At 37.1% G+C, this 12353-nt stretch overlaps 1 protein-coding gene across 1 annotated transcript in view; it reads left to right on the forward strand.

The window, feature by feature from the left end:
- LOC150076906 (solute carrier family 25 member 32-like) overlaps positions 1–12353 on the forward strand; it is a 110073-nt gene that overhangs the window by 54795 nt on the left and 42925 nt on the right. Inside the window, exon 7 of the mRNA XM_090385726.1 lies at positions 4336–4481. Coding sequence (XP_090241852.1) covers positions 4336–4481 — 146 coding nt within the window. The remainder of the gene's footprint in view (positions 1–4335; positions 4482–12353) is intronic.

A 12353-nucleotide genomic window follows, 5' to 3' on the forward strand; every position in this document is an offset into this window, starting at 1 on the left:
CTGTTAACCAACTTGAAGGCAACACAGGACAAAGTGAAGTTGCCTTTGGAAAGACTGTTTTAAGGCCATGGAATTCCCTATATTTTCAACAACAGTGTGTCAAGTTGTTGAAATAGGATGAAAGATGGGTAGAGAGTTTCTTTGACCTATATATATATATATATAATAAAAATAAATAATGGCTTAAAAGTTAGAATGTAATAAGAAGATAAATAAACATTAAGCTATCATTAGAGGTAGCAGAATGCACATCCTCCACATGATACCCAGATATAACCGATAATTAATATAAAAATAAAACATAAGCCAGTAGTATGGCAAAAAACTGTAGAGTGAAAGTTAACATAAAAAATAAATCAACGGGGAAGGGGAAGTAGAGGTAACTAGACAGAAAACATAGCTGAATGGCCCCAAAATAATTGAGCTTTACTTTAAATCCAATTTATAATAATTTAAATTTAAATTATTGCCAATTGTATAATAATTTAGCGGTATCCCCCTTGTAAGGTACTAGTTCCAAAAGACATGAAATATCACCAAAAGGGACTAAAAAGAACTACTAAAAGGAAAAAAAATAGACTGACCATTATGCCCCATATCGACAGAGGACCATGAGGCCAGTGATGGTCATGAAATCACTGCATTTCAGTCGCCATACAAATCGTCTGAAATGTGAACAGATCGAAGGACCAAACCACCCCTTCCTCCTCCAATTGATCCACAAATGCAGAGGATTTGCATAGTGGTGGTTTTTATGCAGCAAATAATAAACTATAGAACAGATAGCATTCTAGAGCAGAGCCACACCACTGACATAATGTAAGCTTAGCCAGCTTATATAAACAGAAAAAGGAGAATAGATGGTGGCACAGGCACTGCTTTTTTACATATCAACCCACTGCTATTACTGAGTTATATTTAAATAATGGCTTAAAAGTTAGAATGTAATAACATAAAATAAGAAAATAAATAAATATTAAGCTATCATTAGGGGTAGCAGAATGCACATCCTCCACATGTTGCCCAGATATAACCGATAATTAATATAAAAATAAAACATAAGCCAGTAGTATGGCAAAAAACTGTAGAGCAAAAGTTAACATAAAATAAATCAATATATATATATATATATATATACACACACACACACACACACTGAGTGATCACTGGATTATGACCACCTACCTAATACTTTGTAGCTCTTCCTTTTGCCCTCAGTACAGCAGCTATCCGACGTGACATTGATTCAGCAAGATGTCAGAAGCGTTCGGGAGGTATGGCCAACCAAGCTGTATGTAATGCAGGTATGGAGGTGATTGGTGTATCCAGATGCCTGATATGCCTTTCCGTAGTGTCTCACAAGTGCTCAATGGGATTGATATCGGGGGGGGGGGGAAGTTCAGAGGCCAATTTGATATGCTGGAAGTCAGAACTGTGTTCCTCAAACCATTCCTACAACAAGTGCCCGATGGCTCATCGCATTGTCATCTTGGAAGACACCATTGCCATTCGGGAAAAGTGTAACATAGCGTGGTGTACACAGTCAGCAAGCAGTTGACAATAGTGGAGACCACTGATACATTGTTCCACATGCACCATGGGTCCAAGTTCCTGCCAGTGAAACATACCTCACACCATACAACTGCCTCCACCGGCCTGCATTTTTGATACCATGCATGATGGATCAAGAGCCTCATGTTGATGCCAAATCCGTACGCGACCATCCACGGTGTGGAGTAAATAACGTGACTCATCTGACCAGCACACTTTCTTCCAGTCCTTCTAAATGTCCAACTTGCATGCCCTCTGCACCAGGCGAGCCTTTTATGCCAATGAACCTTGGTTAGGAGAGGATGCCGTAGGGGTTGTCTGCTGGTATAGCCCATATGTGCAAGCGTGCAACGCATGGTCATGCCAGATATTGTTCTGGGTTGGCCCGTGTTGTATTGGGTAGCCAAATAAAATAACATAACAATAACAAAAAAAGATATAGGGGTGGGATAAAGAAGAAGAGGGTAGTGTTGAAGCAATGTTACTAAAATTATTTAGAAAATTAAGCCAATTAAAATGAATTTAACGGTGTCCCCTTGATGGCACCCACCCCTATATATTTTTCTGTTATTGTTATGTTATTTTATTTGGCTAAGTTGTTTTTTTTTTTTTTTCACTCTACTGGTTTGCCATGCTACTGGCAAATATCTTATTTTAATTTAGTTTATATAGTGTGTGTGTGATGTAGTTAAAGTCCTAGGACCCACAGCTTTAGGTTCTTACAATAATTATGCCCTTTTTAATTTCAGATAAATTGATTTTTTACTTAGTTTCTTCCATGGTTATTACACCCGATAGCTCAACTCCAATATTTACTGTGTGTATGTGTGTGTGTGTGTGTGTGTGTGTGTGTGTGTGTGTGTGTTTTCTTGTTTTTGTAGAGAAAGGAAGAGTCAAGTTGCAGTTTAATATGAGACTTATCTGTAAGATTTTTTTATAGATAGCCATCTGAATTTCTTTAGCTTTTTTAGATAATGTCCAGGAATGGTAGGGAGGGGTCCTGTTGTTTTCTATTTCTACTTTGAATTTAATGGCTGAATGAAGAGTGCTGAAGATATTGAAAAATAAATTTAATTTATCTATAGCATGATTTCACAAGGTGATGTCTTTAGAACTTTGTTTTAGAGGCATGCTTTTCAAGGAAATAATGTTCTAATTTGGGGGTGAATATTTCCACTAGGAATGGAGAAAGAAAATTTTACAATGCTTTAGCCTGAAACTTGGGAATAGAACAAACCATTAAAAGTGAAATATGCTTACCCTACTGCTATATTTTGTTTATATTTATCCTTGGTGAGGTACCTTACATCCTATGTTATGGAGTAAGCATTGCCTATTGTAAAGTGATGTGCAGCCCCACATACCTAGTAAATTTTTGAACCAATGCCCACGTCAAAAGCCCCTTTCAGAGCTGAAATGAATGAGAACCATTGCATACTGAGTGAAAAACCATTTGGCACAATGCCCACAAAACTTTTGTGGGATAGCAAACTAGACTGAATCCATAAAATCAATTCCAGTGGTCAGTTTTATGGATTGGGTCTGGTTAAAAGTGCAGCCATTATCAACCCACTGCAGGATGGAAGCCTCCTCAACAATTCATGCTGAGGGAAATAGACCATAATCTGCCACGCTGGTCCATTGCGGGTCGGCAGATCGATTCAGCAGTCAGGGGCTTGAACCCTGGTCTACTCGAAGAGCGTGTGCTACTGCACTCTTGCTCCTGACCACACTCAGCTACGGAGGCTGGTTTCTTTAATCAAGCTTTTTGTAACATATTTCAAAAGTTTCATGCTTCCATCAGCATTATTTTAGTAAATCATGAAAGTCTGTTGGAACAGATTTTTAACTGTGATTGATGAAAAAATAAAACCGGAGAAACTTCTTTATTCACTTTATGGTTGTGTTTAGTCTCATTTCTAATCTCAGTGGTATCCATTCCTGCTGTCCTGATGTTACATATATGGAACACCCATGTGGTGAACTGGAATGTTGAGTTAAGGCCAGACTAACTTGGTTCACATTGGTAGCTCAACTGATTACTGTTTTGCAGGAGGAAATGAGGAGCTTACCTGCTACAGTCTACCATTTGTTGAAAGCCTACCCAGAAGAGTGCCATGGCAACCAAAAGGGAGCAACACACTAGGTATGTCTGAATACTTTTTTTGGAGGCGACAGTGTGAATCTTATAGATAAATCTCAAGTGAAATCTTACGGGTAAAATTCAAGTGAAGTTCTTTGTACTTTCTAATAAAGAATTAAATAGAATTGAGTTTACATGTATAGGTGGGAAGAGCAGTTTTATACAGTTTTTTGTTATTTTTTGGTTTTTAGGAGCATTAGCAACTAAGGCCATATTTCTCCGGGGATATGCGGTGTTCATTCCATAACCTTTTCGCATCCTCCGTATTTGGTGGTCAAGGACTCGAACCCAGGTCTAATCAAGAAGCATGTGCTACGCACTGCTGCTCCTGGCTACAGAGGCGCCATACAGTTTTGTAGACCTCTGTGTCCATGATTTTTAGCTTGAGCCTGTACTATTGAATTACAATATGAGATATTAATGGCATTTTTTCAGATTCATAAGATAGTGTCGCACTGAAGAATCAAGTATAGTTAGTTGATACTCAGTAATTTACTTTATTCAATTCAAGTACATAGTGCAATTCAGCTGCATGCTTTGTATTGTCAACTTTTTTTTATTTTTTTTTTATTGTAGTTAATAATGACACCAAAACATTGCAGTAACTTTCTGTTTAATATTAAATGTTTTAATTATTGTAGGGTACTTTGGAATATCTTAGTTTTGCTGCCATGTCCAAACTCTTTGCAGCGTCAATTACATATCCTTATCAGGTTGTAAGAGCACGTTTACAGGATCAACATAAAGAATATAGTGGCATGGTTGATGTAATCCAAAAGACCTGGAGGTTAGTAAGTTTGACTGTATTTAAATCAAGAACATTAATTTGAATCTTAATTATATATCAGAAATTAAAATTTCACTTAATCCTGCAGTGAAAACATCAAATTTTGAAAAAACACGAGGTGTAGTATACGATTTCATTTTAAGATGCTTATTATGTGGGTACTTTTGATTTCCACTTTTTTCTTTTTTTTTTTTTTTAACTCTTTAATATTAAAATGTAAAAATACAGGTAACCCTCATATAACACGGTTATTAGGTTCCTGTAAAATGTTGTTGTGTGCAACTGTGTTATACCAGACTAGGAAAAAGTACAAAAAGGGGAGGGTTATGTTCCAAAACCTTAACAAAAATACACCATTCTAGATTTCGTGTATCTTCTGCTCTCTTTAAAACAATCAGTAATCTAGGGTTGTTTGCTTTATAAATCTTTGTGAATTTCATCATATGGAACTAAGCATTTTTGAAGCTCCCTTTTGAACTTTGGGCTCCTTTCATTCAAGAATCTGCATTCAAAAATAAGATTCTAATTACTTGGCTAACTTTATGCCTTCCTCTATGCTTTTTAGTGTAAAATTTGGAAGTTCAGAATTTTCATTTGCGTTATCATCATCTCAATTGATTTGATTTTTACCTCCGATGCCATTTCCACCAGATCTGCTACGCTGGCTTCTTTTTCTACCAGTAATTATTGAACGGCTTCAGTAATCCATGTCTTTATTTTTATAGGTGCATTGGCGACTAAGGCCATATTACTTTGTGTATATTGTCTATAAATTGTGTGTGCCCTTGCCTGAGCCCAACTAACTCAGCCACGTGAAAAAAAACCCATAAATTCGAACCCTTAGTCTTTTCCAGCCGGTGTGGGGAGGAGGGCGATTCTGTGAACTGTGCTACCCACTAGGGCTTCAGTAGTCATCATCAAAACCTTCCCCCTCCTAACAACGTAGCAAGTTCTACTGTCACACCAATTCCATTTTCTGCCCGTTCGATCATATTTCCTGAATGAACTGACTCTGCCATACATTTTTTCCACACACATTTAATGTTGACTGTTTTACTTCTTCCAGTTATAAAGTTATGATTGTGATACAACCCACAATTGAGAAATGTTTCCATGCCTCCATTACTTCAGTAGGTTTGGAATCGGTTTTTTTTCCCAAATCCATTGTAACGATTTTCTGATGGAATGAGTTTTAAAGGTGGATATAATGCCTTGATCTAACGGCTGAATGCAAGAAGTTGTGTTAACCCAGTACAACTGTGGTGGTAGGAACATAACTACAATGTTTGGATGGCCTGGTGTGCTGTCCAATAGTAATAAAACTTTGAAATCTAGATTTTTCCACAAGTTCAGTAGCACACAACATAACATGGGAATTTCCCAACAAAATAAAATACAAGAATTTCTCATTTTATTTTTATTTATTTATTTTTATTATTTATTATTTTTTTTTTTTTGACTAGCGAGTCAACAGCAGGGATTCAAAAAGAGTGGAAATGTTGAAAAATAGCATAAAAGCTCAAAAATACCCTGTTATTTTTTATTTATTTTTTTTATGTAAGCCCCAAACAAGAGGTATTAGAACCTATAGTACTTAGTACCGTGCTTGGGTTCGAGGGTGAGAAGACAAAAAGAAGATATTTGTTGACATTGGACTTTTGAACTTCTGTAGACTGTACTTTTCAGGAAATATGTATGAAGGGAAGGTTGTTCCAGAAAACGGCAGTTGAATGAATAAACGAGGAAGATGAAAAGTTGGTTCTGTGACTTTGAAGTTGGACAGTAAATGGATGTTGGCTAGTAGCAGCACGTGTTCGGACTGTTTTGAAAGAGAGAGTGGGAATTATAGAAGCCAATTCAGAAGAACAGTGCCCATGAGACAGCGAGTGGAGAGACTCTTTAGAGATGAATCATTAATTAACCTAACTGCCCTCTTCTGAATGGAATCAAGAAGCCTGAGAGAGGTTTTGGGGGCACCACCCCAGATGTGGGAACAATATTCCATGGTAGGGCGGATTTGCGATTTGTAAAGAGTGAACAGCTGTTTGGAAGAAAAGTAATGTTGAGAGCGAAAGAGAAAAACCAAGTTTTTTAAATACAGAGGAAGCAATATTTGTCATGTGCTTGTGCCAAGAGAGATTAGAAGTCAACGGATTATGTAAGATATATCATATCTTACATAATCCCCTGACATATATCATATCATTTTGATATATATATCAAATGATATGATATATCATTTTTCCTAGAAATCGAAGTGTCACCAAAGATAAGCATAGGAGCAGAAGAATCCTTTTTGCGAGATATAAGACAAGACCGAGTTTTAGAAGGATTGAAATCAACTAAGTTGTCTGTGCCCCACTGGAGAAACCTGGAGATTGGCATTTAAGGAATTTGTAGCAGATATTTGAGAAGTTGAAGCTGATTGAGCAGGGCAAGTTTTCTCAAAATGGAAAGTGGAATGCAATGTGCTATCATCGGCAAAACTATGGATAGGACTTCCAATCAGTGGAAGAAGGTCATTAATATACAAGAGGAAAAGAGTGGGGGAAGGAACTGAACCTTGGGGGAAAACCAGCATTAGTGGAGAAGTTAGAAGACAGAACCATCACCCTCAGTGAGCAATTAGAGAGAAAACTGGATAACCAATTACAAAAAACAGTTGGCAAACCATAAGACGGAGCTTGCTTAGAAGACCTTTATGCCAAACACGATCGAAAGCCTTTGAGATGTCAAGAGCAACTGCTTGTGTTTCACCAAACTTTTTCATTGAATTAGTCCATAAGTGGGTAACATAAGCCAGAATATCACCAGTTAATTGACACTGACTGAATCCATACTGGCGATTATTGATCAGACTGATCGAGGTTTATCAAAGTTCTCTAACCGTGTTAGAGTGAAACTGTGTTACGAGGGTGGTTCAATAAAGAATTGCCCTGACCTTGCTTCTTGGCACAGGTTTTAGTCCTACATAGCCACCCTGCAGGTTTACACATTTTTTCCCATCAATGGATGAGGCTACGGATACCGTTTTTGTAGAAGTGGTGAAGTTGGTCTTTGAACCATGACTCTGTTGCAGAAATGAGTGTTTTGTCATCAGGGAAGTGGTCCCCCGAAGAAATGATATGAGGGAACGAAACAAGAAGTCCGATGGTGCAAGTTTGGGTGAGTAGGCTGGATGGGGCAGTATTTCATATCCACAAGTGGCTGCTTGTGTTGTTGCAATTTCAGAAGTGTGAATGCCTTGAAGCATTCTCACACGCCGACCGGGCTAGCCGAGTGGGTAAAGTACCTGCCCGGCAACCCAAAGGTCGCGGGTTCGATTCCCTCCTCGGGCTTGGATCAAAGTACTGCAAAAACCTTGGGAGGTGCAATATGGCCACAGAAGCCGATGCGCCAACAACTACCAAATCAAAAAAAAAAAAAAAATCAATCAATCATTCTCACACCTTTGGACAGCATGCTACGCCTACATGTTTTGATTTTCTCCCATAATTTTGTGAGTAAGTTGGCATTATAGGCACCTGTAATTGTTCTACATTTCGGCAGGTAATCAGTCATTATTACGTCTTTCTCATCCCAAAACACTGTCAGCAAGACCTTTCCTGCTGACCCTTGCCTTCTTGCAGGGTGGGGAACCATGATGTTGCTAGTCCATGGACTGCTTTTTACTTTCAGGGTCGAAATGGTGTATCCAACTTTCATCCTGAGTGATTAGACAAGAGAATTCTTCCTCATTTTTTTGGCACAGGGTTACAACTCTTGTGATTTCTGTTGTCGATTAGCCTTCTGGAAACCAGTCAGTAATCTGGGAATCCATCTTGCAACTCCATTTCCATAAATGGAGTTGGTCATGAAAGACTGTTTCAACAGAGCCTGCACTAATCTTCACCTCCTGGGACAATTCACGCACAGATATCCGGATATCTTCCATGATTAACAACTCCACTTTTCTGATTGTACTGTCATCAGTGACTGAATGGGGACGACCTGGAATGGGCTCAGATTCTACTGATGTCCAACCATGCCTAAACTGTCTATGCCAGTGCTTCACAATGCAGTAGGATGGGGTTTCATCCTTATATACAACAGTCATCTCCTTGTGGATTTCTTTAGGAGATTTCCCCTTCAAGAACAGATACCAGATTACAGCTCTGGCTTCAACTTTGTCCATGATGTGCTACTTTGTCACATGTTCAGCTCTGTAAGTGAAAAACAAATTAAGACAGGGCTGAAATTTTACACCTTTAATACAGAGATATGTATGATGCTACACACAAAATATCATGACTCTGCAATATGTGGAAGTAGGTGAGGGCGATTCTTTATTGAACCACCCTCGTATATAAGTACCATGTTGTGTTAGAGCGAAACCGTGTTGTAGAAGTACAGTGTTATAGGAGGGCTGCCTGTATAATAATAACAGAATAGTACAGGAAGGGCATGATTCTATACTTCTCCACTGGACCAGTGCATTTTATTGAGCATAGTGCAATACTGAGGTGACTAATTGCAAGAGTGCCTCCGCAATATATGATTGATGCACTAAGTAGCAAAATTAGTTCCTTCAGTGCTATACCTATCATGTACATGATGTTATTAGCTCTCATAGCATTATCTTTTAGGCTTTAGCTTTAAACCTATTTGAATAATAACAGAAGTAAGGTTTTTCATAGTTTAAATTTTGTAACCAAAGTGTTTTTACCTGCCAGCTTTCACATATCACAAGTTATAAAAATGTTATGTGAGAATATTTCTGAATGAATATTTTTTCCCCGCGTATTAATTTTATGACCACTTCAAAAATATATTGTTCATGATTATAGTAGTTAAGCTCTTGGGGGGAATTTATTTTATTTTTTTTATATCCAGTATGTGTTTTTTTTTTTTTCCTCCTTCCATTACTTTTCTTAAAACAACCTTCAAATAAAATAGGACAGCACACAAACAACCTTCTAACAAAATCAAAAGCAGAAATAAAGTTTGCTAGTAGCAGAATTAAGAAGTGTCTCACTGCTTCTAGGAAGAATTGCTAAGTCTGTTCTTAAAAAAGTTGTGTGGTTGAAAGCATGGAGTACAAAATAACTGTAAAGCCATGACATTCTGCAGTAAGTTGTATAAAACATGTTTAAAATTATTTACTTCATTCATATTTTATACATTATCCAGCTTCTTATAACATAGAAGAATATAAGAATTAATTGAGTATTACTGAAATTCAAATTTAGTCATTCCAGAAAAACAGTATGATACATCTTTATGTTAGGAATTATTTTGAATTTTATTAATTCTCATTCACAATGCCATGATGGGAGTAATTGTTAATTCATACTGCAATTAAAGATTCTGTTCTATATTTAGGCAAAGTACCTATACTTGAATTGAATTTTGCTAGTAGTTCATCAGGCAGGTATTCTTGTTTAATCAAGCAACATGTGCTATCACTCTCATTCATTACTTGGGATGTTGACTTATTATAACAGTATCTATACTCTGTTGTCTGTTTACAGTGGTATGTCACCAAGACTACTTGTGCAGTTTTATCTCATAAAATTAACTTATATTCATTACAAAATTAACTGAATTAACAAATTGCTTAAGTCACTTTGAAACCTGGTGTAGCATAATGTAGGCTTCACTTAAATTAGGTTAAGGAAAATGAACATATATACTATATATATTTTTTACTCAACATTCTAACCAATGAGATCCATATTATATACTTTTTGATTGGTAGAATGACTAGCCAGTGAGTAGCAAAGTTTATAGGCAGCACATCACCTTGTCCATTAGTTCTTTACTTCGCTTATTTTTAGATACAAGTTTCACTATATTAATGTCATATTATCACTTTTCTGTAAATTTTTATAGTTTCATATTGTTCACAAAGAATTATACTGTACTGTACCATCTTAAGTAATGAATAAAATTTTTATACTGTCTAACAGAGCTGAGTCCTTGAAGGGGAGGGCCCTTGGATATTCTTCCAAAGATGATGGCTAGAGAGACTTGTGCTCGCATTGCCAAACCATTTAGATATACACGTATAGAGTGGCCAGTTTATTAGGTACACCTGACTTTTCATGAAATGATGTAAAGCAGGTGGGCTGATATGTAGGGATGCTGTATGTGTAGAGTTCAGCATATGGGTGGGCAAGACAAAAGATTGTCTTGTACCATTGAACTGATTGTGTTGTCCAAGTTCTCCTTAAGTGTGTTGTCCAAGAAAGAGTAAGGATGCTATCAGCATCCATTTAGTTTATTCAATTCATATAAAGGCTTAGATCAATCAGGTCTCTGCACAGGTGCCTATTTTCTGGGTGCTGCAATTTGTGGAAATGAAGTCTTTCTTGGTAATAATGCCTTTGTGTAGTAATAGTAGTGGCATGTGATGCAAGAAAGCAAGTGTATGAGCTTATGCAGTATCAGCAAAAAAAAAAAAAAAATCGCACCATTCCCTCCAAATGGTGTGATATATATATATTTTTTTTAAAATTAGTTCCTGACTAATCTTGTTATTGTTCTCTCTGCATATTCCAGCAGATCTCAATCCTTCCTAAAATGAAGCCTCCAAACCTGTGTGCAGTACTCAGGATATGGCTTAACCATTCAATTATACAGTGGAATAATTGCCTCCTTATTTCTCTGACAAAATTCCTGCACATTATTGACAGAGCTCTAATGAGCTGTCCAATGATCCCAAATGATATGTTCTTCTGGGATTATTGCTGCACAGTGCAGAACTTTGCATTTACGTATGTTAAATTTCAGTTGCCACTTCTCAGTCTGTCTAATTTTTCTGTGTTATTAGTAGTGGCAAATGATGCAAGAAATCAAGCTTATAGAGTATCAGCAAAAAAACCCATTCATTCCCTCCAAGAATTTGTCTAGTTCCTTGAATTTATTCAAACTACTCACTTCCACTACAACAGACAGAAGTTTATTCCAACAATCAACCACATGCTGGCTGAAGGAAACTTTCACAAATCTATTCTGCAACAAGGCCTTCCTCAAATTGAATTTGTCCCTTCATGTGTGTTGTCTCAGCAAGAGGAAGCCATCAATATTGAACTTACACATTCTGTTCAAGGCTTTAAAATCTCAATCAGATCTCCTCGCAAGTGCTAGTCTCCAAATGCTGCAATTTGCAGAACTGACTCTTTTCTTGGTAAGAGTGCCCTTTTGTTCCCTTCTCTGCACTTGTTCCAGAAGATCTATATCTTTCCAAAATGAAGCTTCCAAACATATACAATACCCAAAATGCAACCTAACCATGGCCTTGTACAAAGGGATAATCACTTCCTTATCCTTGCTAGCAAAGTTTCTGTATATCATTGACAAATCCCCATGGCAGCCTCTCTGCATTGCTCAGAAAACTTCATATCTGACTGCACAGTCAGATATGAAGGTCTTTTTCATTTTCCACTACTCTGAGTGTAGTACCACACAGTTGGTATATTAATCTGGGAGGATTACTGCTATCTTGCATTTGTATATGCAGTACCTTGCATTTGTCAATGTTAAATTTCAACTGCCATTTCTCAGCCCATCAGCCTAATTCTTCTAGATCTTGTTGCAGTAGCTTACTTATCTACTGCAACAAGATCTAGAAGATCTTGATTACTATCATTAACCACCGTGCCAAGCTTTGTATCATCTGCAAATTTGATATTAAGCTTGATATGCCTTCATCAGTATCATTAATAAATCAGTATTTATTAATGATGCCTCTCAGACACTTGGAAACTCCAGTTTATAATACATAATGAGTTTTTGTTCAGATTGCATCCCACATTTAGAAGTCCGATCAGTATCACTCTATTCATTAGGCAGTTTTATACAATTATTTTTAAGCAAGTAATTTAACAAATT

This window comes from Mastigoproctus giganteus, chromosome 12, assembly GCF_048544385.1.
Source record: "Mastigoproctus giganteus isolate SK-2022 chromosome 12, ASM4854438v1, whole genome shotgun sequence".
Taxonomy (NCBI): domain Eukaryota; kingdom Metazoa; phylum Arthropoda; class Arachnida; order Uropygi; family Thelyphonidae; genus Mastigoproctus; species Mastigoproctus giganteus.